We start from the raw sequence: 23,905 nt of genomic DNA, 5'->3' as shown, positions 1-23,905 counted from the left end.
AGCATCAAGGATGTGAACGTTCAGTGTGCTGATTGCTGTAGTGATTTGTTCCAAGCTTGCATGATCATTTGATTCTCAGGAACACAAGTCCACCCATTGCTTGGAGAAGAACAGAGCAGCAATGAAATCGAAAGGCGTTTATGGCAGTGTCAGCACTAAAACTAAATAAAGTGATTCTAGCCATCTCCTGACTTGATCACACTTTTTCTCTCTTATGCTGGACCTTTGCCACCCTCATTTGCAGGGCAGAAAATTTTGTCGGGGCTGGAACCTCTGAGTAACCCTCCAACTGGAGGAATTGTAATGAGGACTTACAGCCTTACTGTGATTACTGGAGTATTTTTTTCTTAAGTTTTAAAGTCCATAGGCACATTGAGCTTTATCTTACATGATAAGGAGAATCTGGAGTTTCGATTGTAATGTAAAACTGTTAACAGCTTGGCCTTCAAAGACAGCTTGTTCTTTGTATTCTCCTTTGTTTAGATTTTCAGCATACACATAACCTTTCTTCGTATACTGTTTGGGAAGGGTTTTGTTTCTAACAAGGTCTGACATGACTAGAGCCTGCTGCTTTCCTACATCATAGCTGTTCAAATATTTTTCAGTCTTTTTCTTTGAAATGCGTTGCCTAGACTATATGATACACAGCAATCATAGAGGTCGTGTCTGAGGTTTTCCTTGTCGGTGTGTTTTAATCACTGCAATAGTGCTAAAAAGAGACTTCCTTAGACAGTTACAGCCTCCTCAGGGCAGATGACTTGGTTTCTGCAGCATGAAAGAAGCTTCAGTACAAACATGAAGCCTGGTTATAGTAGAAGGCCAATGCATTCATTAAAACATAGTCATGAGGTGCTTCCATTATGAGGTGCTTAAGCCTCCGTTTGCTTTGGTGCAAACCTGCTTGTTCAGGGAGCTAATTTGGCTGAAATCTAACTGCAGCTGGGGAAAAAAAGGTAACTGTTGTTCTACAGTGTCATCAGTGGGATGGAAGTTAGTATCAATTAATATACCAAAAAATGTATTGTTGTGTCTGTATATTTTGTTAAATGTGGTTGTTTTAATGAATGATCTGATTTAACGATCAAAACATCTGAATTGCCCTGCTGTTATGGGTAGTTTGAAACTTTTTAGTGACATCAGGATTCTGTTCCTGAATTCAATTTTTTCCGTTCTACTTTGGTGCAGGACGTTCAAGGTAGTGACCCCATGTAGCGGGATGCAACAAGATGCAGTTTATATCTCCCTACTCTTCCATAAAGCATCACATGATTATGTATTTCAGTAGGTTGATGTTAATCTCTGCTGTCCCCTGCACGAGTACTAGCCTCTCAAGAAAAGAATGCAGAATTCAATTGGTAAATACCTTGCAGAATACCTGATTCCATGCATTTAAAATGGAAAAGATGAAAAGCAAAGCCAAGCTAACCTTCACATCTAAGCCAGTAAATTGGCAGGGACAGACTGAGAGAATATTGCCAGCCGTCAGGTGAGATGAAACAAAAAGATCAGTCCTGGGAGTCTGTAATACATTCCCCTCTGTGCAAGAGGGGAAAATGCAGGAACATGAATAATCTCAGGGTGGGAAGCAGGCATGTTCCTAAAATCAACTTTATTTAGCTTTCATTTCTGATTCCATGTAGCGGCTGCCACAAAGAGGTAAATAGCATGTGAGTATGCATTTTTAGTAGTACCCTACTGCTGCAGTAGTTCTTATGAACGTTAATGTTTAACAATTTATAGTAATACTCTTAACAAATTTAGGACCTGCTTGAATATCGTACTGTACAGAGATGGCAAGGCAGTCTCTGCCTGCATAAGCTTACAACTTAAACAGAGGAAACAAAGGTTTTTAAGAGGAAACAAAAATTATAGGGCCAACTAATTGGACTGGAGTTCCACAGCCTGTTAAGAGTAAAGCCAGGAATAGAAACACATCACTAAAATCCCAAAGAGGCTAGTTCCCTCACTGCTGTTCATGGCCGGAGGATATCCTCAGACTATCCTGTATCTTCCTATCCTGAGGAAATAATTTAGACAGGATGAGCACTCACAACAACACCATGAACACTTACAGGCTGGAAACCTCTTTAAATCCTCTGGCTTCTCACTGATACAAAAATTAAGTGACTCAATTTCAAACAGAATATGCAAGCTTGTGAAAATAAAGCTATTAAGAGAACTGAAATACAAGATCTCACAGAGAGGCTTTCAGAAGCTTGCAATTTTACCAGAAACTAGAGAGTATTTAAAAACAAACAAACAAAAAAAAAAAACCGTGTACACACAGGCAGGCTTACCGCAGCTTTTTGTTAAAAGCTACCCTATGAAGTGTAATCTCCTTTGGAGGAAGCTTAGCTTAGCTGTCCTGACTCTGTGATCATTAATGATCTTAGGGTGCTGCTGAGGAGGAAGTGCTTTTTTAGCCCCCTTATCCTGTTTTGTCTTTATACTTCTCTCATTCCCGTAATTTCTGAATACTTCCAGGAGTATATTAAGCAGACTAACATCTGTACATTAACATCTGTTGTGCATTTATTTTTTCATCTGCCCCCCAAGGGAGAACTGTGTAGCAGAGCAGCTAGTTTGGGAAGTCCATTTAAAACAAAACAAAAAACCGCACAAAAAACCCACAGAGGCAAATTATCATTGACAGCATAATACATGACACACATGTACATATAAGGTAAAGTCAAAGAAATATCCCTTGTTTTTTAGAGAGGAAGGCAGTGAGGTAGACTGTGATCCTCCCTTCCAATGGGAGCTTGCTTAGGGGAGCAGTCTGGAGAGAGCTCCTCATCCAGAGCAGATAAGCTGCACTTCATAGTAGAAAGTTCCTCTGAGCTGGAGGAGCAAAGCTGCTGACTTGAACCTTGGGTCTGAAGCTGTTATCAGCCTCTTGGATAAAATAACTTGTGCTGCCTACCTGTGTTTTTAATCAAGTTTAGTGCATGCAGTTCTCAGCAGCTATGGCAGCGCTTTAAGTGGCTGCAGTCTTTCATCTGGAGCTGGCTGCTTCCCGAGCAGTCTGTTGTTTATACGTAGGTATTTTCCCCAAATGCTCTGTGAGGCTTTTGGGTCAAAGCTATACGCAAAAGGAGAAGATGACTCCTTTTCTTAATAAAAGAAGGATCATAAAGATAAAAGAAGGATCATAAAGTTTTTTTTTTTTTTTTGTACATGGAATGAAGTTTGTTGCTTGCTTTCTTTGTGTTAGGGCTGCAGCCCCAAACTATTCTCATCCTGCCCACTTCAGTTTAGAAAAGTTTGCCTTAAACTTATTTATAACTTACTTCCAGTACCCCCTCTTATCCTGCATTTATCCTCACTCTTAGGATGATACCACTGGAGTTAAGAATGACTGAATCCGGATCAGAACTACTGTTGCGTGTGCGTCATAGGTTCATTTCTAAAATGCTACTGTAGTTCTGAGAGTATGGCTTGTATTGCTGATGATGACTGTTTTCTTGTTTCTAACCAATTTACCAGGTAGCGCTGTTTACGAAGCTTAAAAAATTTTGGGCTGTAGAAGTGCTTTAGATTAATCTTAGAATACGACAATTTGGAAGGGACCCCTGCATGTAATCTGGTCTAACCTCCCACTCAAAGGCCAACTTCAAAGTTAAATTAGGTGGCTCAGGAGCTTGCATTTGCTATTGACCTGTAATCTCATCCTGGCAATAACTGTAATTATGAAAAGCCTGATATATGTTAATATGCTTTTACTTGTGTTACTCTTAGCTAGCACTTATGGTATTGTAATGTGTAACGAACTGTTTTCTTCTTTTGCTCTTATAGGCTATTCTGTCTTATTAGTTGGTTTGTTTGCAAAAGCAGATGTTCTTGTCTTATTGCTTTTACATAAGAGTGGAAAAGAAATCTTCTGGTTCAACTTCTTAATAAAATCTAATTTAAAAAAAAATCTGAGTGATTTGAGTTGTAAAATGTAGTTCAACACAGTATGGCATTTACCTGTTTTTGTATCCATTCTGTAACAAAGAAACCACTTGTTAAATGAGAACAGGTAGCTTCCCTGGGGGAGCGGTGTGGGTACAAAGGGGTTTCCCTTTGTATCAAAAGGTTTCACTTTACAATTTTATATTGGTTCTTGTACTTCACTCTGTCTTCGCACAGTTTCAAACAGTCCTCACTTTTATGAAGAGATATTCCTTGTGACACTTGCAAACTGCGTGGTGATCCTCTAATAGCGAAGTTCTTGGGATTTCTTGTCGGTAACTGATACTTAGGACATCTTTCTCTCTCTGTGCTTTACAAACATTAGGTTTTTATTTTCTAATCATGTTATGTGTCTTACCTTTGCAAAGACAAGTTGCTACAGGATAAGGAACTGCATCATCTAGCAATGAAAAAGTTCTTATTCTTCTGTTCTTGTAACAGAGGTTCTTGTGTGTGGTGTGTGTTTTTTTTTTTTTTTTTTTGTGAGAAGGAAGTTTGGACTTGGGTCTCAGTTATTTTTCTTTTATGTGTCCATGGTTTGTGCTATGAATAAGATGAACAGAGGCAGTTTAGCTGCAAGAGACTCTACACATTTTACAGTTTGAGGGAGGAATGGGAGAGAAGAAAGAAGTGACTGATGGCAAAGAGTGAGCCTGCATCGTGTCTCCTATAATCAAGATGAGGAATAATACCACTTCAGTCAACTTTATCAGCTTTACTGACAAAGGAAAGCTTAGACTCCTGTCCTTTACTCCCAGTTGTTACTGAGAGACAAACTCACTGGAACATTGGGATTTTGATCTTTTCTATTTAGTGGGAATAGACAGACCATAGCAGAAGAAAACTAGTAAATCAAATATGTAAAAAGAGAAGCCATGATTCAGGGAAAAAAATATTGTGTACCTGAATTATACTATCCTGATTTTCTAATTTCATGGGAAATGGTACAGTAAGATGGGCTTTAGAATCTGGTCTGCACAATACCCCATTGAATAACCTCAGCCTGATATCAAAACAGTGCTTATGCATTGACCTACTGTGATTTCCCCGTTTTTTATCTACTTCATTTTAAGCTGTCTGCACTGTGAAGATTTAGGTACCCAGCTTTATAGGCCTGGAAGGGTGACTACTTCTGTAGGGAGAGCTCTGGCTTCAGATACGAAGGAAGCAGAATCAAGTTTTCAGGTTAGATGTTTAATTTTAGATCCTTCCACATGAAGCAGACAAGACACACAAGCCTAGATTGGGTGTGTTTTTTTGTTTTTTGTTTCTGTTTATTTTGCCATCTCTGGCTGCCAGCCTAGCCAGAAAGGGTACATAGAAGAAGATACTTCTCCATGTTACAAATAGACGTGGAACACCTAGATGCATTAGGTGTGCTTTCTAGTGGTGTGGGAGTTTATTAAACTGCATTTTAGTTCTTATTAGATGTGCTCTAATATATACATCTAATCTTTCTTTAGTTGTCCCAAAGTCTTATGACCAAAGATTTTTCAGTTGCTGAGCTTATCCTACCTTGCTGGGAATCACACTTTATTATGATTAATGTAAACTGTGAAACTAAAACTAATAATGGCTGTGCAAATGAAAAAACACCAAGGTAGTTATTAATATAAAATCAACCCAGCGTATGTTGTCAAGACCTGAATTCGGTGAAAAAGCCTCCGAGTATGTGCACAGTAGCATTGTCGTGAGCTTATGAGCAAGTAGTAAATTGTCCCACTGAGCAAAAATGTAGAACATGCATGAAATACTTTTAGTTAGCTTTGGAAATAATGACGCTAGCTTACTCAGGATGACGACCTTGTCTCTTCTATGAATGTCAGGATAGCGCACAGACCTTCACCTGTTTCTGCTTATTCAGATAGCAGTGAGCTGCAACACACACCTGTCTCCTCAGTTCAGTCTGATTAAGTCTGTCTTTAGATCCAAGAGTGGGTAAGCTTTGAGACAGTCTGGAAAAAGTTTGCAGCAGTGTATATCTTAGATAAGTTCCTACGCTTTCTTTGGCCCAAAGCAGGCACAGATGTGTGGTGCAGAGCAGCTGAATTCTGCAGGTCAGGATTCAGGCTGCCTTTCCTGAGCTGGAGAAATTTTCCTAGCAGCTAGTTCACTAAGTGCTTGGATTTGATATGGTTTGCTTCTTTTTAAGCATTAACCTACAGATGCTCTCAAAACAGAGGAAATTTGAATAGCTGGTTCCCAGGGCAGCTGAGGGACTTGGCAGTGTTTGGCGAAAATGCAGATGGATGAGCGGAGATGTTCAAGCCAGCAGATGTCAGGCTCTTGCCGCCAGCAGCCCTGACGTGCAGTCAGGTGGATTCAGCCAGGGCAAAACAGTATGGATGGGAAAGATGATGATTTTTGAGGATGGAAATTAAAAGTGGGAAATTATAGGTCATCTTCAACTAATGAGTAAAAGTAGTGATGCTTTGGGATTTGGGAATACGTGAAAATTAACAAGCATAGCTCTTCTGGAATAGCTTTTTTAGTGAAAAATGTGTGTGGATGTTTTGGCTCTCAAATAAGAGTGTGCCCATGCAGGAAGCTGCAATGTAAAACCAATTTTGCTTAACTTTCCAGTATATATGAACAGCTGGAGAAGGGTCAAGGGCGATAGCACATACAAAGCAATATGATGAAAGCTGAAAAGTGGACCTTAGGAATTAAAAATGCATTTCTAATGAGGCAATAAAGCTAACACTGTGGGGTTTATGCTCTTTAATGGTTTGTAAAGGCTTAGACTACTTCTAAAAGCGGTAGGGAGGTGGAAAGAGGGGGGATTCTAGAGAGTGTGTGAACTAATGAAAATTGCTGGGAGAGGAGAAGTGCTTGACCAAACTATCTGCAAAATCTGTCAATAACACAAGAACGGCAGATAATTAGTTCTTTTTTTTTCCCCCCCCTAAGAATTGAAGAGAAAAAAACTAGTATTCTGACATGAATCTGTTGAAATTTCAACTTTATGCCAAAATGGAGAGAGGAGAAGTTTGTTTGTGTTTTGTTTTGTTTGATTTTTAAAATAAATGCTAAGTTTAGTCAGGAATTTTCCTAAGACTATAAATGTTAGAGGACATTGACTCTCTTTACTCATTGGTACGGTCTCACATCAGGTACCGTGTGCTCCCTCAGCAGGTTTGTCTACTTTCCTGAACACATTTAGAATATCTGCATCTTGTGTAATACTGTAGAAAGGGTGTATGTCTATCTTGTACTTGAAAGCGCATTTCTCCTTTAAAGTATAGATGTATAATTGTGGTTGTTTTCCTTTCATAATGCAGAAGAAAACAGATTTGGATGCACTGGGAATCCAAGAATATAAATGAATTTAGTTTTATATTTTTTGATCTTAGTAAAACTTTTCATTTCAGTTTTCCTCTGTAAAGTGACCGCCACCACTTGAAGTTCACCGCATGATCTGTTTTAGCTTTCTGAAGATGTTGCTATTTCTTGCTCTGACAGATCGATCACTTCGGATTTGATGAAAATCTTACATTCCAGCAGCGATATCTAATAGCAGATCAACACTGGAAGAAAGACAATGGACCAATACTATTTTATACCGGCAATGAAGGAGACATCACCTGGTTCTGCAATAACACAGTGTGTATAAAACAAATTCTTGCTGAATTACAGTTCTTGTTTTTCAGTAGTGGTTTACTGAAAAATATGGAAGAGCAAGGAGACAGCACCAGAATATCATTTAAAGTGAAAATTTGCAATAGTGGTTATGATGATTACAGACGGAGGAGTAAGCTGAAAGAGAGCACAGGGAAGGTTATAGGGGGTTCAGGGTCGTATTCAAAGCCCATAGAAATCAAAGGGAAGCATTTGTATTAACTTCTTTGGGTTGTGAAGAAAGCCATACTGTGGTGGTTGAATGCCTCAAGCTTAGGATGGAAAGATTTGGACCAAATTACATTGATCTTGTTACTTCAGAATGGCCCAAAATAAAATGGGAGGTCTTGTGGAGAACTAAAAACATCAAGGGAGACAGAAGTGAAATGACGGTGGCTGGAAACCTGAGATAGATGCTTTCTCTCTCACAAAACAGATGAAAGTGTTATTTCCCTGACGGTCACAGATGCAAAATGGAGCGTGTGGGCATTCTTCAGCCTCTTCAGTACGAAGTCCAGTGATGCAACAGAAGGTGGCATGTGCTAGGCTTGAAGTGACCAAGGAATGCTTACACGCTTTATTGTGCCAGCAGAAGATCTCTGCCTTTGCCTGTTCTCTAAGCAGGGTGGTATCAAGCTGCTGTGGAAGAATAATAACAAGCTGTCATAGTTATTTAATTAGTCGAAAAGAAGTCTATCGCAGTGCTATCGATTATTACTTATTGTCAAATAAATTTTGTGTTATCTGTTGTGCAGTCCTAACTCAGATGTGCACATTTCTCCTGTAGAGTTTTTGTTTGTTTGTGGGATTTTTTTGATTTTTTTTTTCTGTCTTTCCTGTGAGTTAAGGCTGTGCCATAAGAGTTTTGGCAGGATTGTCTGAGGGTACCCTCACAAAACAATGCTGCTAAATGTTTTGCTGCGTTTTTCTTTATACATGTACCTTTGCATGTCTCCTGGTGGATATCTGCCTTGTGTATTTTCTTATTTCAGTGATACCTTAAAAAAGAATTGCACTCTGTCTTTCTAGTTGTATTTTGTTAGTGATATCTTCCTAATCAAAGAATGTATGTTCAGTTAAACTAGACCGAAGGTAGAACTTTCGAACTAATTCACTTTGAACTTGTTTAATTGTCCTTTTTCCTCTTACCAGGGTTTTATGTGGGATGTGGCTGAAGAACTTAATGCCATGTTAGTATTTGCTGAACATAGATATTATGGAGAATCTTTGCCCTTTGGAAATGAGTCTTTTAGTGTAAGTATCTTATTTCTTTTCCTCTTTGGATGTGATCTCTACTAAAATAAATCTGCTTATTGTAATTCTTGCCAGTGCAATGACTGCTTGCCTGAGTAAGATGAGTAAGACTTAAATGTGCTGGAAGCATATGACTATCTAAATTTTTAACTCTTAATTCTAGAATTTTTAAAAAATAACTGGTATTTTATAGCATTTCAAGAAACACCCCCACAGAATATTCCATTTGTTATCAGGCACAGATTTAGAACTCACTAGCTCCTACAGGAAGTCTTTCCTGCGTTGCATGTAACCTGTTTTCTTTGCCTCAGGATTCTGAGCATCTGAATTACCTGACATCAGAACAAGCTCTGGCAGACTTTGCGGTACTGATTGAGTACTTAAAGGAGAACATTGTAGGAGCCCGTTATAGTCCTGTCATCGCTATTGGGGGCTCTTATGGAGGAATGCTTGCGGCCTGGTTTAGGATGAAGTACCCCCACGTGGTAGTTGGGTGAGTGTGCTTGTCCTGCTTGAACAGAGAGCAGTCATTATTCTGGGCATTTGTAACCTCAGTGCTATAAATATTACGGCACTGGGACAAGTACCATAATTCAAGCTAGCTTGAATTTTTCACCTTTGGGAGGAGGAGTTAAGTCACTTTATAAGGAATAAACGGCCTCTTCCCAAATTCAAAGACAACTGTAGGTCAGCAAGTACTGACTGGTGTGTATTTGCATTTTTTTTTTTTTTTTAGTTTTTATAAGAACAGTCACTTACAAAGCCGATGTTCATAGGGACTTCTTTACTTTCTTTTGATTTCCACCTCCCCTACTCCATTACCCCCTTGCTATTCTATGGGACTGTATTCAATATCATTGCAAAACGTTTTTGTTACACCAGACTCAAGAGTCTGTTGAACTCTTAGTTCTGTAACAGATTTCCTGGTGACTTGAGGCAGGCCTTTAATCTCTTGAAAGCTCAGGTCCACTCTGGAAAACAAGAATAGCACCCTTGTCTGCTAGCGAGTAGGTTCTCATGGGCAGGAGCTCTCACTTCAGTTGCGTTTGTTCAAGGCCTAGTGTGAAAGCCCTAGATGCTGGATGAGAGTGAAATATAAAGTAAGCAAACTCTGAATTTCTACTTTACGTATAAAATGACGTTTTTTGTGTTAGCATCTAAGACTCGCAATCTTCAATAGCCTTTGCATGCACACCTGTGGAATAGTTTTGCAACATTATGGTTAGTTCAGCTAGGGGTCAGTGTCTGAGCTGAATTATAAATGCTACTTAGATAGTGGCTGTGGGGAGAGTATTGCCCAGAGCAGAGAAGATCACTTTGCAGAGGTTCAGGATGCATGTGTTTCACCAAACAATCTCCTCTGTATGTCCATTTGCAGAGCTCTGGCAGCCTCTGCCCCAATCTGGCAGTTTGGTAATTTGGTTCCTTGTGGCACTTACTTCAGTATAGTGACTAATGATTTCAAAAAGAGTGGGAAGGGCTGCTCAGAAAGCATCCGAAATTCCTGGAATGCCATTAACCATCTTTCCTCAACAGGTAAGACCTCAGCAATATTTTTTTTCAAAGGATGTTTAGGATTATATTATGTTTAGGATTATATTATGACCTCATAAAATCAGAGAGCTTGCATTATGGCCTGCACATGTGTGTATATATATACACATACATATGGATAGATAGATAGATTTCTCTCCCTCTCTGCCCCGAGTATATTCTTAGTCCTACCAAACTGTCACATCGGCTCAGTGTTATTTTTTAAATCAGTCTGTTTTGTTGGATCAGATGCTTCATTCATATCTAGTGTGATTCAGAATCCAGGTCCAAGCCTGGACCTGGCTTATATCATATCAGATATAAGCTTACTTCAGATCAGAATTTCAAGGCTAACATTCCCTTCTGGCAAAGGAGAATGAATGCTGTCTTTATTCTAAACAGTAGCTTAAATGCAAACGGAAGCAATCAGGAAGAGAAAATCACTACAATCCTTACGGTTTTGGTGCTTGGGTGAATTTATTAGCTGGGTTCACTGTATAGCACAGGAATTAAAAAAACAAAAGAAATAAACGAAACAAAAACTTCTCTTGCTACTTCAGTTCAGAATCCTGCAATGGAAAGCCTAGTATCGTCAGTTAGCTGGTTAGTATGGGAAGCTGAACTAGAGGAATTCTACATCAGATAAAATAATGGAAGAAAAAACAAGCAAACTGTTGGGAGATCTAACAAAAGGCCTTGCATTTTGAAGTAACTGGTTTGATGTTTTTCTTTCTTCAAACGAAAGGTGTCCTGACGTTACTTCCTATCAAAAAATGCCAAATGTCTTGCAACTCTGAGGTGCTTTTTGTTTTTAAGATAATGTTATCTTACATACAGAGAGTGTTGAATCTTAACTGTTACATGCAATCTGCACACAGCAGCATATGGGTATTTCCCTTCATTGAAATAGATGCTGGTTAAATTTAGGTCTGCTGTGCTTGTGACTATATGAAATAATTTCACTAGATGAGTTATGCTAAGGGAAAATATATATTTTTTAACAGCAATACAGCTGGTCTGTATGTGATTGACACAGATTCATTAAACGTTTATTCTGCTGTATCTTTTTTAAAGATGCAGGTTTACAGTGGCTTTCCAGCACATTTCACTTGTGCAGCCCATTAAAAAATCTTCAGGATGCTGCTATCTTGAAAAGCTGGCTGAGTGAAACATGGGTAAACTTGGCTATGGTGAACTATCCCTACAAAGCTGATTTTTTACAGCCTTTGCCTGCTTGGCCTATACAGGTAACTGAGCTCCTATATCCTCTAGAACTGATTTCAGCTTGGGCTGTTGAAGTCCGTCCTTTCTGCTTGGTTTTACTGCTGAAGAAGTTTAACTAATTTTCCTCTTCTCTCCTAGCATGCACCTTTTTCCTTGATTTTCAATTCTGTAAAGCCGGCATAGTTGAAAAAGGAGAACAGAGGCAATACCTTCTAAAGCATCAGCTGGTTTGCTGACCAACTGCTGTTTGTAGGGCTAATAGACTGCATCAAGAGCCCAAAGAAAGAAAAGTGGCGGGGATGACTGAAAAATCTCGTCTGGCCTGCAGAATTACTCACAAGGAGCAATACTGCACAAAAAAAAGCATATGCCATTAGAGATTCTGGTGCCAAGCTCAGCTGGCAGAGCTTGCAATCAAAGAAACTGTTTCTGACCTAGGTCCTTTTTGATATGGGAAAACTAATTAGAGAAGAAATATGGATCCCCACAAGCATATTCCTTTCAGGGCCACATCTCAAAGCAGAACCAACTTTTCACACCTATAAACCTTCATTTGTGCGGCTTTGTTTATCTGTAGTGCTTTCTCCAGTATTTCTGTCTTCTTGGAGTTTTTTTGTTCTTGTTAGTCCCTGACTGAATTTTTCTTGCATGTCTTTGGGTTCCTGTGTATGGCAGGTGAGACAGATGAAATGGCACTTATTTTTGCTATTAAATTGTAGTTGTTACAAATAAAATGAAGAATCTGAATTCCCCTTGATTAGAGCTGGCTAATGGAGGAGGGGATGGACATTCATCTGTCCTGTGTGTCCTTCGGCAGAGGACGGTATAAACACCTTCAGATAATTTCTGTTTTCTTATCAACCTAATGCAACACAAGAAATGTACTCACCTTCACCACCAGTCACTCTTTTTCTGTTTGAGATATAACACAGTAAAACCTAAAATAGAAAAGGCTTCTGCTTTTCTGGACAATGCTAATGTATGAAATCTGAGTGATATAAGCAGCGCAGGTACTTTCTCTGAAACAGGACCTATAACCTGACTGAGGGTGAAAAAAGGAACAGTGACTTGGAGTAGCTGAATATATTTCGCTTAATCTGTTCTCTAATGTTGGCTGCCTGAACTCTCTCAGAAGTATTGATCTCTGCTTCACTGCACCATCTGAGTTTCAGATACAGGGCTATCTGCAGCCCTCTGTACTATTATCTGTCTGCAGTGTGTATTTTATTTACATGAGTGAGTGAGCTTTCCATTACTGAGTCTAGAACAGATGGCTGAGTGAGCCAAACCACGAAACCCACTTGGGATGGCAAAACATGAAAGTTGTGCATTGGCCTTGTCGGGAAGAAGTGGAGGATCAGTTCCTGACCTTCTACAATAAAAAAGAGGGAAAAGATTAAATGGGGGAGAGATGGATAGTAAGTTCATTTCTTGGAAGATGTGCAATTTGCTACTTAATTTCCTGTGATGATCTGTTAATAACCAGTAACAATCCTGTAAGTCACCCGTGTGTGCATATGCCCCTGTACTTGAACAGCTCTAGAGCTGCGGTGCATCCTTTGCTCCTTGCAGGAATAATTTTGGATTCTGCTGATGGGCTAGGAGCTCAGACACGTAGCCTTTGCTCTTCGTTGTCCTTTTGTTGGCCCAAACTCTTGTGGAGTAGGGGTAAGGAGGAAGCCCTGCTAGAAAGGATGCTGTCTTTTTTACATTTTGTGAGGTGAAAAATCTTTCCAGTGCAGTGGTTTCTGGGTTTTCTGTTTTTTCCACTCTTGTATGATCTGTCCCCAGTTAAAATTCTAAAATTCATTTTACCTAAGGGTGCTCTTAGTTCTTCAGCAACAAAACAATTTCTCACCTTGTATCTTCCAAACATGAAGAAGCAAAAATATTGTAATGCTCCTATATAATAGCACTTACAAAAAAAAAAAAAAAAAAAACTATAGCGAGTTGTGGAGAACACCAATTTGGCCCTGGAGCTTCACTGTCATATATTTACATGTAATAGCTTTCATCCCAGGAAAGCTAAATGTTTTCTATTAAGCATCCTCTATTTTAAAGAACAGGAATTGGGTTGAAAAGCTTAGTTAATGGAATATTAAGGTTGCACTCTTTGCACTCTAAATCTGGAAATAAAGTTTCAGATTCTTCATAGTAGAATGCACTGCAAAGTGGAATACTGTAATTTGTATTTATGATAATGCTTAGGGTATAGAAAAATGTTGTCTGGAAGTGGTCTGATTGGTCTAAAAAGAGACTGATATCCCATCAAGTATAGTGTTTTAATCTGTATCTCTTGCAGATTCAGATTCCAGTTTTCCCTCTTCGTAATAGGTAGTCTGCAAGTTCATGACGGATCCCAGTCTTCCGGACAAACCGTTGCTACAGAATGTCTTCCAGGCAGTAAATGTCTACTACAACTACTCAGGAGAAGCCTCATGCTTTGACTTGTCTCAGACTGCAACAAAGAACCTGGGCCAGATGGGTTGGTACTATCAGGTACACTCTATCTTTCCTAAATTCAATTCAGTGAGTTTTTTGTGCCAGAGCTCGTGGGAATTGTCAAGTCATTTTACTGTCAACATGTTGAGCCAGCTATAATTCAACAGGTTGGGCTGCACGTAACCCAGACCTTCAAAATCAGGCTGGATTTCGAACTGAAACTGAATGTTGTTGTGGTCAGTTTTCATAGACAATTTCATGGATAGTTCATGCTGTTAGATGTTCACGAAACAATTGCAAGCTGTGTATTTTCTTTGCTTAAAACTTGAACACTTCAAGATTGTTTATAAGAGTAATGATAAACGTTATGCAATCCTCTCATTGTAGAAAATAGGATTACCTATTGATTTTTGCTACTAACTTTTATCCTGTGGAAAACATACAGGAAAAATGACTACTATAATAAAACAACTTATCTAATGAGGAAAAATGTGAACATGAGGCAAGTATGGTTGTAGCTGTGGGGAAGGCAATGCACAGAAGAGAAACAGCTTCCTCAGAAGGTCCACATTGTCTTTTGTTATTTGCCTGAAGCTTGTTTCCTGCCTGCTTCTGAAAGCATTTGGGAAGGAGGCAAGCAAGAACGGATGTGAGCTTGATTAGTTGCCCTGGTGGGCAATGTGAGGCCTCTAGGCTATAATTTTTTTTCCTCCTTTTCTAGCTGTTACCATTAAGGTCAGGGAACGGCTTTTATCTGAAAAAATGAAGCTTTTGCTTTATCTGTATGCTGATCGTTTGGTAATTACTGATTGAATCCTGTCTGAGCTTTTTCATTTAAGTACTGCACTCTGTTATCGTACAGTCTCCTGTGAATACATCTTGTTGCCTTGCTCTTTCTTTCAGGCTTGCACTGAGATGGTGATGCCCATGTGCACAGATGGTGTCAATGACATGTTTGAGCCTCAGAAGTGGGACTTTGATGCACTTTCAGAGGAGTGTTTCAGACTGTGGGGAGTGAGGCCTCGCCCCTCTTGGATTCTTTCTATGTATGGAGGGAAAAACATCAGTTCACACAGCAACATCATCTTCAGGTAAGCCTTATTTCAGCCTCTAGAGTGGCTTCTTCCACCACTTTGGGCTGTCAGTGCAGAGAATCTGCTCTGAGTAGCAAAGCATCTGTTTCCAACATTCCAGCTGGATAAATGATGGTGGTGCTTTTTGTTTCACTTCACAGTAAATGGTCAATCTGCAGTGACCAAAGAAGCAAACTGTTCTGTCATTGCCTGTGTGTCTCTAAAAGAAGAATTTAGCTTGCGCTTTTGCCAAATGTAATTTTCTTCCCATGTGGATTTCTTCCTATTTTGTGGCCAAAGTCCAGGTTTCCCATGCTGGTAAATCTGTCTAACTTTTATGAAGTCAAAGCACCGTCTCTTCCACGTGAAAGTAAAGTCTAAACAAGCTCTAGCTGTAACACAAGATCCTGGTGACTAAAATTGTTGCTCTGGGTGATAGCCTTGCGGAAGGCTGGGGTGATGTTCCTCTTCCCCTTTGATACAGGAGAGAGGGAAGTAGCTTGAGGGGCTTTCCTACCACTACTTTCCCATTTCCCCTTCTTTTAGTGATAATTAAGTTAAGTTTCAACAAAATTGTTAAAGACTCTGTTACAAAGACATATATCCATTCTAGCAAGGCATACCAGTAGCACAACAGAAGCTGGTCTGAAACACAGAATCACAGAATGGTTTAGGTTGGAAGGGACCTCTGGAGATCATCTAGTCCAACCTCCCTGCTCAAGCAGGGTCACCTAGAGCATATTGCCCAGGATCACATCCAGGCGGGTTTTGAATATCTCCAGGGAAGGAGACTCCACTACCTCTCTGGGCAACCTGTTCCAATGCTCTGTCACCCTCACAGTGAAGAAGTTTTTTCTCAGGTTCAGATGGAACTGCCTGTGGTTCAGTTTCTGCCCATTGCCTCTTGTCCTGTTGCTGGCCACCACGGAGAAGAGGCTGGCCTCATCCTCTTGACACTCCCCCTTCAGATACTTGTACACGTTGATGAGATCGCCTCTCAATCTTCTCTTCTCCAGGCTGAACAGGCCCAGCTCTTGCAGTCTTTCTTCCTAGGAGAGATGCTCCAGCCCTCTAATCATCTTGGTAGCCCTCCGCTGGACTCTCTCCAGCAGGGCCATGTCTCTCTTGTACTGGGGAGCCCAGAATTGGACACAGTCCTCCAGGTGAGGCCTCCCCAGGGCTGCTATTACTTCCCTCCACCTGCTGGCAACGCTCTGCCTAATGCACCCCAGGAGACCATTGGCCTTCTTGGCCACAAGGGCACACTGCTGGCTCATGTTTAACTTGTTGTCCACCAGCACTCCCAGGTCCTTCTCTGCAGAGCTACTTTCCAACAGGTCAACCCCCAGCCTGTCCTGGTGCATGGGGTTCTTCCTGCCTAGGTGCAGGACCTTGCACTTGCCTTTGTGGAACTTCATGAGGTTCCTCTCCGCCCAGCTCTCCAGCCTGTCCAGGTCCCTCTGAATGGCAGCACAGTCTTCTGGTGTGTTAGCCTCTCCCCCCAGTTTAGTATCATCAGCAAACTTGCTGAGGGTGCACTCTGTGCCTTCCTCCAGGTCATTGATGAATATATTGAACAAGACTGGACCCAGGACTGACCCCGGGGGGACACCACTAGCCACAGGCCTCCAACTTGACTCTGCGCCATTCACCACAACCCTCTGAGCTCGGCCATCCAGCCAGTTCTCAAGCCACCTCACTGTCCACTCGTCTAGCCCACACTTCCTGAGCTTACCTAGGAGGATGTGATGGGAGACAGTGTCAAAAGCCTTGCTGAAGTCCAGGCAGACAACATCCACTGCTCTGCCCTCATCTACCCAGCCAGTCATTCCATCAGAGAAGGCTATCAGATTGGTCAAGCATGATTTCCCTTTGGTGAATCCATGGGAATCACTACTCCTGATCACCTTCTTGTCCTCCACATGCTTAGGGATGACCTCCAGGAGGAGCTGTTCCATCACCTTTCCAGGGATGGAGGTGAGGCTGACAGGCCTGGAGTTTCCTGGCTCCTCCTTCTTGCCCTTTTGGAAGACTGGGGTGACATTGGCTTTCTTCCAGTCCTCAGGCACCTCTCCTGATCTCCAGGATCAGGACACCTTCCTATATGGGTGAAAAGTGAAACAAATGTTTCAGTCAGATACAAAAACTAATGCATACTGCTTGTTCTCTACTCAGCCTTTGCTTTTCTTATTTCTAATGAGGTTAAATTCTGTTTCCCTTTCTTTAAAGGGAGGTTCATGTTGTTGTACTTCTGCTGCGAGGTGATATGAATTTTGAACAGCTAAGTACTGGCTGTTCATTAGGTTGCTACATGGTAGGGAGGCGTTTAATAAACCCATTTGCTGCACAATTGGAGCCTGTGCCCTCAGGAGTTCTGACTCACTGTAATGATTACCCACTGCGGGCAGCTCCTAGATGTACCCCTCTACTCTTGTTCAGATTGTGCAAGGCCTTTTCAAAAACAAACTTCCTTAAACAAAAATCAGAATTAGTCTTTTAGACTTGCTGAATAGTTGTGGATTTTAAAAGTAAAAAGTCCTGGCTTGAATTGGGGATTATTCTCTGGATTTCAGCCGTTAACATTAGTCTCTTTGGCTCCAAAGGCCTATTGCTTTCCTTTCATTTGTCTCTTGCTGTTTCTGTCCCAGCGGGATGTCTGGTCCAAAGTGAGAAATTCCACAGTTTTTAATGGGAAAAATTATTGATCCAGCTTAATTTCTGCAAACTGTAGCTTATTTCCAAGGTTCCACAGCTCTGTGCACTAGAATTGTGCTTTGAAAGCAATAGACAAACAAATCTAAGTGTTTGAGAATTTATGCCGGCTGAAAGAGCTTGAAATGAGAAGAGCTTGAAAGCAACCAAATGAATGAAAAAGAAGTGCTGTACACACAAAGCTTTGGAGCTCAAGCTGAGTTGTTTCTCTTCAAACAAACACATTGTCAACACCGTACATTTTATATAAGAGCCTTTTATCCACAAACACCACAGAGTGCTTTACAAAAAAAAACAAAAAACGAAAAAACAAAAACAAACTCTACATCTACCAGGAGATGTGGCCCCACTGTGGGGTAAAAAGCATTATGTAAAAATGTCAAGCAACTTACACAACAGTTTAGCACAGGAAGGGAGGAATACTCCGTCTAAGCTGAACCACTGTAGAATGGATTTATCCAGCCACCTTGGGATTTGGCCAGGATACTGAAACTCATGTTGCTACTTCTCCCTCTGCTAGCAGTGCATCACCCTGCAGATTCCACACTGGAATTGTATTGTGTTGACTTGGGAGTTCCCATTGCCCCTTTGGTACCTTTTTTAGAGGTATCTCACTAAGTTTCTAAGTAGTGTGTGGGTATTACTTAGACTATAGGTAGATGTTACCTACCTGTGCTGAGATGTTCACCTTTATTAAAACACTAGTTTGAGGAGCCTGGGGCTTTCAGTACTGCTTTGTCTCTTTCAGCAATTTCCGTTCCTGAAAAAGGTTGTAGCAACTGGCAGTGTCTCGTCACGAACGTACTGTGGTAGTCAAAATAAGCCCAGTATACATGAGAATTTAGCTTAAAATTTCAAATTCTAGTTGAAGTCAACTTTTTTATTCTTGAAATGTTTAAAAAGTTTTCTTTGGTATAGCTTTGAAGGGTGGCAGAAGTTTGAATCCATTTAGCTAAGGTGGGCTTGTGTTTCTTGTATCTTGTGTCCAGAAACATCTCAGGTTATACCAAGTAGTATAAAAGTTGATGTGCGTAGTCCAAAAATTGAAACTTTTCACTTTAGGCAGATCACAGGATACACAAACAGTGCTGCTAGGAACATGTGAAACCTGTGCTTGTTCTGAGCAGGCTTGAAGGGCAGAGGAGGCTCTAAAGAGACAATAGAAAAGGGAACAGTTTGTGCAACAGGCAAGGTCCTAATTATACTATCTTAGAAGTATGATGAAATGAAAACGGGTTTAGAGAATGGTATACTGAAGAATCAAATCATAGAAGTCTCATTTGATCTGCCTGGCTGATATTTTGGATTGAAATTTGTTATTTCTGAAGCCCTACTTGCCTTGCCATTGCTAGAAAGGAATGGCTGATTTTTATTTTATTTTGTGTTTTATTTTCTTGTTACTTCTATTTACCCTGGGAAACTTCAGACCTCTAAGACGGGCGACTGAGCACTTCAAGTGCATGCTTAGCTTTAGCATGTAAATAGTCCATTCTAATCCATTAATTGGTGCTGAATTCTCTTATCCTGTAAAACTGTGAAGCATTAGGATTCTTCAGCGATGAGGCCCCCCCCAACAAGTATCACTTCTCAAACTGCCTAATGCCTCTGGTGCCATCACTTGGCAGGAGTGCCAGAGTATGCAGCCAGCAGCTCTCAGAAAAGTCAGAGACGTGTTGTTTTCTTGTGGCATGCTTAATTTCCACATGACTGGGACCAAAGGATCCAAGTCCATGTACATCTTGGGTCTCTCAGCAACTCATCTCCGTGTTGCCAAGGTGCTATGCTGATTCAGATGACCTTTTAAATCAAATGTGTTTTGCTTGTTGGACAGTGCTCTATGTGCATTTTGTTTTGCAGATACAAAATGTTTCTTAATCTCAGTCAGGTTTAGAACCATTGAAAATAAAGAATTACAGAAATTAAAGATGAATTTTATCAATAGAGAAACATTCAAAATATTAGCTCGAACTGCATATAGTTTTTACTTCTAGTTATTTCTACAAGCACTTTTTACTCATTATCTCTGTGATTCCTTGTGCTGTCATTGTGGTGTTTTTCTAGCGGCATATCTGTTAACGTGCAATGGTGCTTTCTTTTGTCAGATCTTGTTCCTAGAAGTTTACACTAACTAACGTACAGTAGTCTATCTCTACAGTTTTCTTTTGTGGGCAGATCTAGTGTTTTAAGTGAAGAATAGATCTAGATTTGTGTGGTTACGTAAGTATATGGCTGTTAGCTATTTTGTGCGGAAAGACAGATCCACATTTGGTAAGGACAATGTGATAAAGGAAGATAAGAGGCAGTAGAGATTGCTTGGCTGAGTCCAAAACTAAGAATGAGATGCTGAAATCTCAATACAGCCTTTGGCATACTGCATGGACCAGGCATTATCTGGGGCCTAATCTAAGGTCCCTGGAATCTGTTCATTGATTTGGGAGGTAGTGAATCACTTTAGACTGCCCCATCACAGAGGAAGAGTCAATGGAGAGTTTCTTGTGGGGTAAAAGCTTTGTTTTATTGTGATTGTTAAGAGAAGCAAGGGGAATAACAAAAGGCCCAAGCATTTCTCTGCAAAAAAAAAAAAAAAAGGCTGGTACCTGACTGAGCGAGCATAAGGTAGAACTTTCTGAAAATTTCAGGCCCTAAAGGGATCAACTGGCTAATAGTTTATGATAGATTGTGGAAGAAGGAAAGTGAAGAGTTTGGCTTTGGAATTTGAGCATATTTTGGTATGGGGAACCTGAGCCTCTTCTCACAGCAGTGGCAGGGGGCAACAGATTTTTCTCCGGAGGCCGTAGCACTATTATAGATTATTACGTGAGTCAGCAGATATTCCTTGGTGGCAGTGTAGCCTTGTTTAAGCTACTAATAGTCATATACCTCTGTCAGGAAAGCCCATCTAGGAAGAGAGGTGGACAGAGGACGTTGTCAATGGGCTGAGGTCTGTTTCTGCCAGGAGATATGCAAAACTAGTTGAAAGTCAACTCGGATATGTTGGTATGAGCCATACCTTCGCTGACTGTTGTGCAAGCGTAGCCTAATAAGGTATTATTTTCCTTTATAGCAACGGTGGCCTGGATCCGTGGTCTGCAGGGGGAGTGACCCAGAACATCACTGATTCCCTCATAGCAATTGTGATCCCAGATGGAGCTCATCACCTGGACCTACGCAGCCGCAACCCTTGTGACCCCAAATCTGTGCAGCAAGCTCGGGCCTTGGAAATTCATTACATGAAGCAGTGGATTGAAAAGGCCAGGCATAACCACTGAAGTGGTACTGAAACCACTATGGCCATTATACCTCCATTGGCTTTGCTGGGAGAAGGGCTAGGCCTTATCACACTGTTGTCTGAATGTTTCACTCTTGCTCCCTCACCTCCTTTACAGTGCTAGCCACCGATGCTTATGCCCAGAAGAGGAGAGGGTGATAGATGGAGAGCATTCTCCAGTAACCAGCTTTGGTTAATAAAGCGCATGGATTGAGCTGCCTGCTCTGCCTTGCTTTCCTGTTCTGCTATTCTCAAATGCTGCACCTTATGGTAGAGTTCCTGTTTTAGACGTTAATGCCTTCCTGGCTGCGTTAGATTATTGTCTTGGGTGTTGGTAGAGTGTATACATGGATTAAATAGCGGTCCTGTTAATTGTGATGGCTCCTGCTGCCTTCAGTGGGATTGAATTTCTGACATCCTCAGCTGGAATACCCTGTCATGGCAGGGGTATGGAGCGAATGAGGGAACAAAAATCACATCTCTGATGTTTGCTGGAGAGGTAAGGAAGGGAAGGGGGAATTGGCTGTGCAGTTTATATAAACAAAAACAACTCCTCCTCCCCACCTAAACAGCCCCTACCCTTAGGAATCAATGCTGGAAAACAAGTAAATATCTTTTCCCTTAGTTTTCTGGCAGCTTATTAATCAAAGCTGCCTTAAGTGGTTTTTACATTCTACTCTGTACTGAATGATGAGGGCTGGTCCCTAACTCTCTGCTGATAGCTTGCTGAGCATGCATAATTTATACCAGGGTTTTATTTCTTCTGTTGTTGTTTGTCCTAACCCTAGAGTATCTGGCACTGTGATAACAGTAGCCAAAAAAAAAACCAACCCTCTGGCTATATTTCATGTGTGTGTGTCCTGCACAAACACTTACTTTTTCAAATCAGGAAGCTTTCTCAGCTATTTTCTTGATGAGCAAATGTGACACTTGTGTTGGCTAGAGCTTATGAAGAGACAAATAATAGGAGCTGTGCCTTGTGTGGGGTCCCCCCCCCATTCTGTGTATTGTTGCAATTCTGCATGATCTGTTTGCTGATAGCTCTTTAATAAAAGCCTTTAAAAAAATGTTTACAGGACAAACTATTCAAAACACAGAATGCAGCTATCCTCTTGGATCAGCCTAAAGCATGATGCTGAGCTCAACAAGCCAGGTGCACTAAGGCTTTCTGTAAAGCTTCCAAAACTGACAAACTGCCGTGATTCATGAGACGGCATATTTGATGTTAATAAATGGCTGGGGCAGTCCCCTCGTTTTGCAGCTTTGGCTTCATTCACACTGAAACCTTTCTTCAGAAAGGATTCTTTGCAGTTTTAAGGACAATTCCATTTCAGAAAGATGTGGGCAAGGCTTGCTGGGCTGAGGCTCTTAAAACTCCAGTTCTATTGAAAAGTTTCTCAGCTTTGATGATATGCCTGATAGTTGAGTATTTTCCTAAGACACCAGGTGGCCTTTGTTTTCAGTGTCCTCCTATTCTCTGAGAACAAGATATACGTAACACTGAAATTTTATCTTTTAATAAACTCCTGTGAATCCTCTCTTCTTTCCGATAGTTACTGGCATCTTCCTGTCTTGCTCTAATGTTGTAGAAACAGTTGTGTTAAACAAGGCATTTATATGCAGATTCAGCACTGTGAACCTCTCCTGCTCTGTCTTGAGCAAGGTTATTACTTCAGAGAATATAGAGAGCAAGACCAGAAAGAATCATAGGGGAAAAATAAAGAACTAGTTAGAACTTGCCTAAAACCTTTTGATTGAATGTTGTTGTCAGTCCTTTTCCATTAGGTCTGTTTCTTCTGGTACTGTGATGTAAATATACTCTAATTTCTTGCTCATGTACTTTATAATGACATAAGGGCCCCCCCTTTTTTTTTTTTTTTAATCAAAAAAAAGAATGTCTTCTAATCGCCTGAGTTACAAGTCAATTTAAAAAAAAAAACCGTTGTATCTTCTTAAGCATTAATTACTTTATAGTAATGTCCTATTTTACTGAAAGGTAAGCAATGGAATTTGCAAGTGTAAACATAAATCACTGGGATCACAAATGGATTGCAACCGAACAAGCAAGAGCCTGGTCCAGCTCTCACTAAACGCATAGTGTTCTGAGTGCAAGTTCTTGGAATAAATACTGTAATGCTATATGGAGATGGATATGGAGAAATTCATGCAGTGGGCTGGTATAACGTAATCGCCTTATGTCCCCTCCTCCTATCTCCTTACTAGTTAACTTTCTCTCTCAGGAAACAACTTGTTTGTTGTTTGGAAAACGCTGTTAGTTTCAAGGAAAGTAATTTAAACTTGCATTCCTTTTTTCTTTCCCCTTTATTTTTTCCTCTCCTTTTATTAGCAGGAAAAAAAAAATCCTTTTAAGGAAATTTAAATCTTGCTATTTTGAATTTTGAAAAATTGTATTTAACAGCAAAACTGTTCAGTTTCTTAACAAAAGCAAACAAACAAACAAAATCTTACCGTTCCCGTTCACTTTCTGACTGAAACCAGCTTTGATTCTAATATACTTTGGATCAGGTTCTTATTGCTTGTACCAGCTTATAAATTAGGTGACTAGCTTTCTGATTAATCATTCTACCTTGTTACTTCTTCCTCAAGCTGAGTAGTTGAAACTAAGTCCTATTTACCTTAAGCTTTCAGACCACATCTTAAAATCTGTATACCCATCTATATATGTTGGCAAGGGACTATCTGTGTTGTTTGGCTACCTCATTTGAATATTAGCTCTGCCTGCTTGTTTCATGCAGGTGGGAACAAAATGGATCGCTGGAAATTGCTGTCTTCTACCTTCTCTCCCCAGTCATATCATGATGGTCCT

The 23,905-nt window shown here is 40.5% G+C and overlaps 1 protein-coding gene across 2 annotated transcripts in view; it reads left to right on the top strand.

Moving 5' to 3' along the window:
• Positions 1-22,954, top strand: part of PRCP (prolylcarboxypeptidase) — a 32,331-nt gene extending 9,377 nt beyond the window's left edge. Inside the window, exons 2-9 of one of the 2 annotated variants that reach the window (XM_068930554.1) lie at positions 7,417-7,557; positions 8,725-8,826; positions 9,138-9,319; positions 10,205-10,362; positions 11,434-11,606; positions 13,918-14,082; positions 14,929-15,116; positions 20,875-22,954. In XM_068930554.1, coding sequence (XP_068786655.1) covers positions 7,417-7,557; positions 8,725-8,826; positions 9,138-9,319; positions 10,205-10,362; positions 11,434-11,606; positions 13,918-14,082; positions 14,929-15,116; positions 20,875-21,079 — 1,314 coding nt within the window. In that variant the 3' untranslated portion in view covers positions 21,080-22,954. Of the gene's footprint in view, positions 1-7,416; positions 7,558-8,724; positions 8,827-9,137; positions 9,320-10,204; positions 10,363-11,433; positions 11,607-13,917; positions 14,083-14,928; positions 15,117-16,114; positions 16,228-20,874 lie in introns of those variants that run through there. The other variant, XM_068930555.1, reaches the window with a different exon arrangement.
• The last annotated feature ends 951 nt before the right edge of the window (positions 22,955-23,905 follow it).

This window comes from Struthio camelus, chromosome 1 (genome assembly GCF_040807025.1).
Source record: "Struthio camelus isolate bStrCam1 chromosome 1, bStrCam1.hap1, whole genome shotgun sequence".
Classification (NCBI taxonomy): Eukaryota; Metazoa; Chordata; class Aves; order Struthioniformes; family Struthionidae; genus Struthio; species Struthio camelus.
This window is presented reverse-complemented; position numbering and strand designations above follow the sequence as displayed.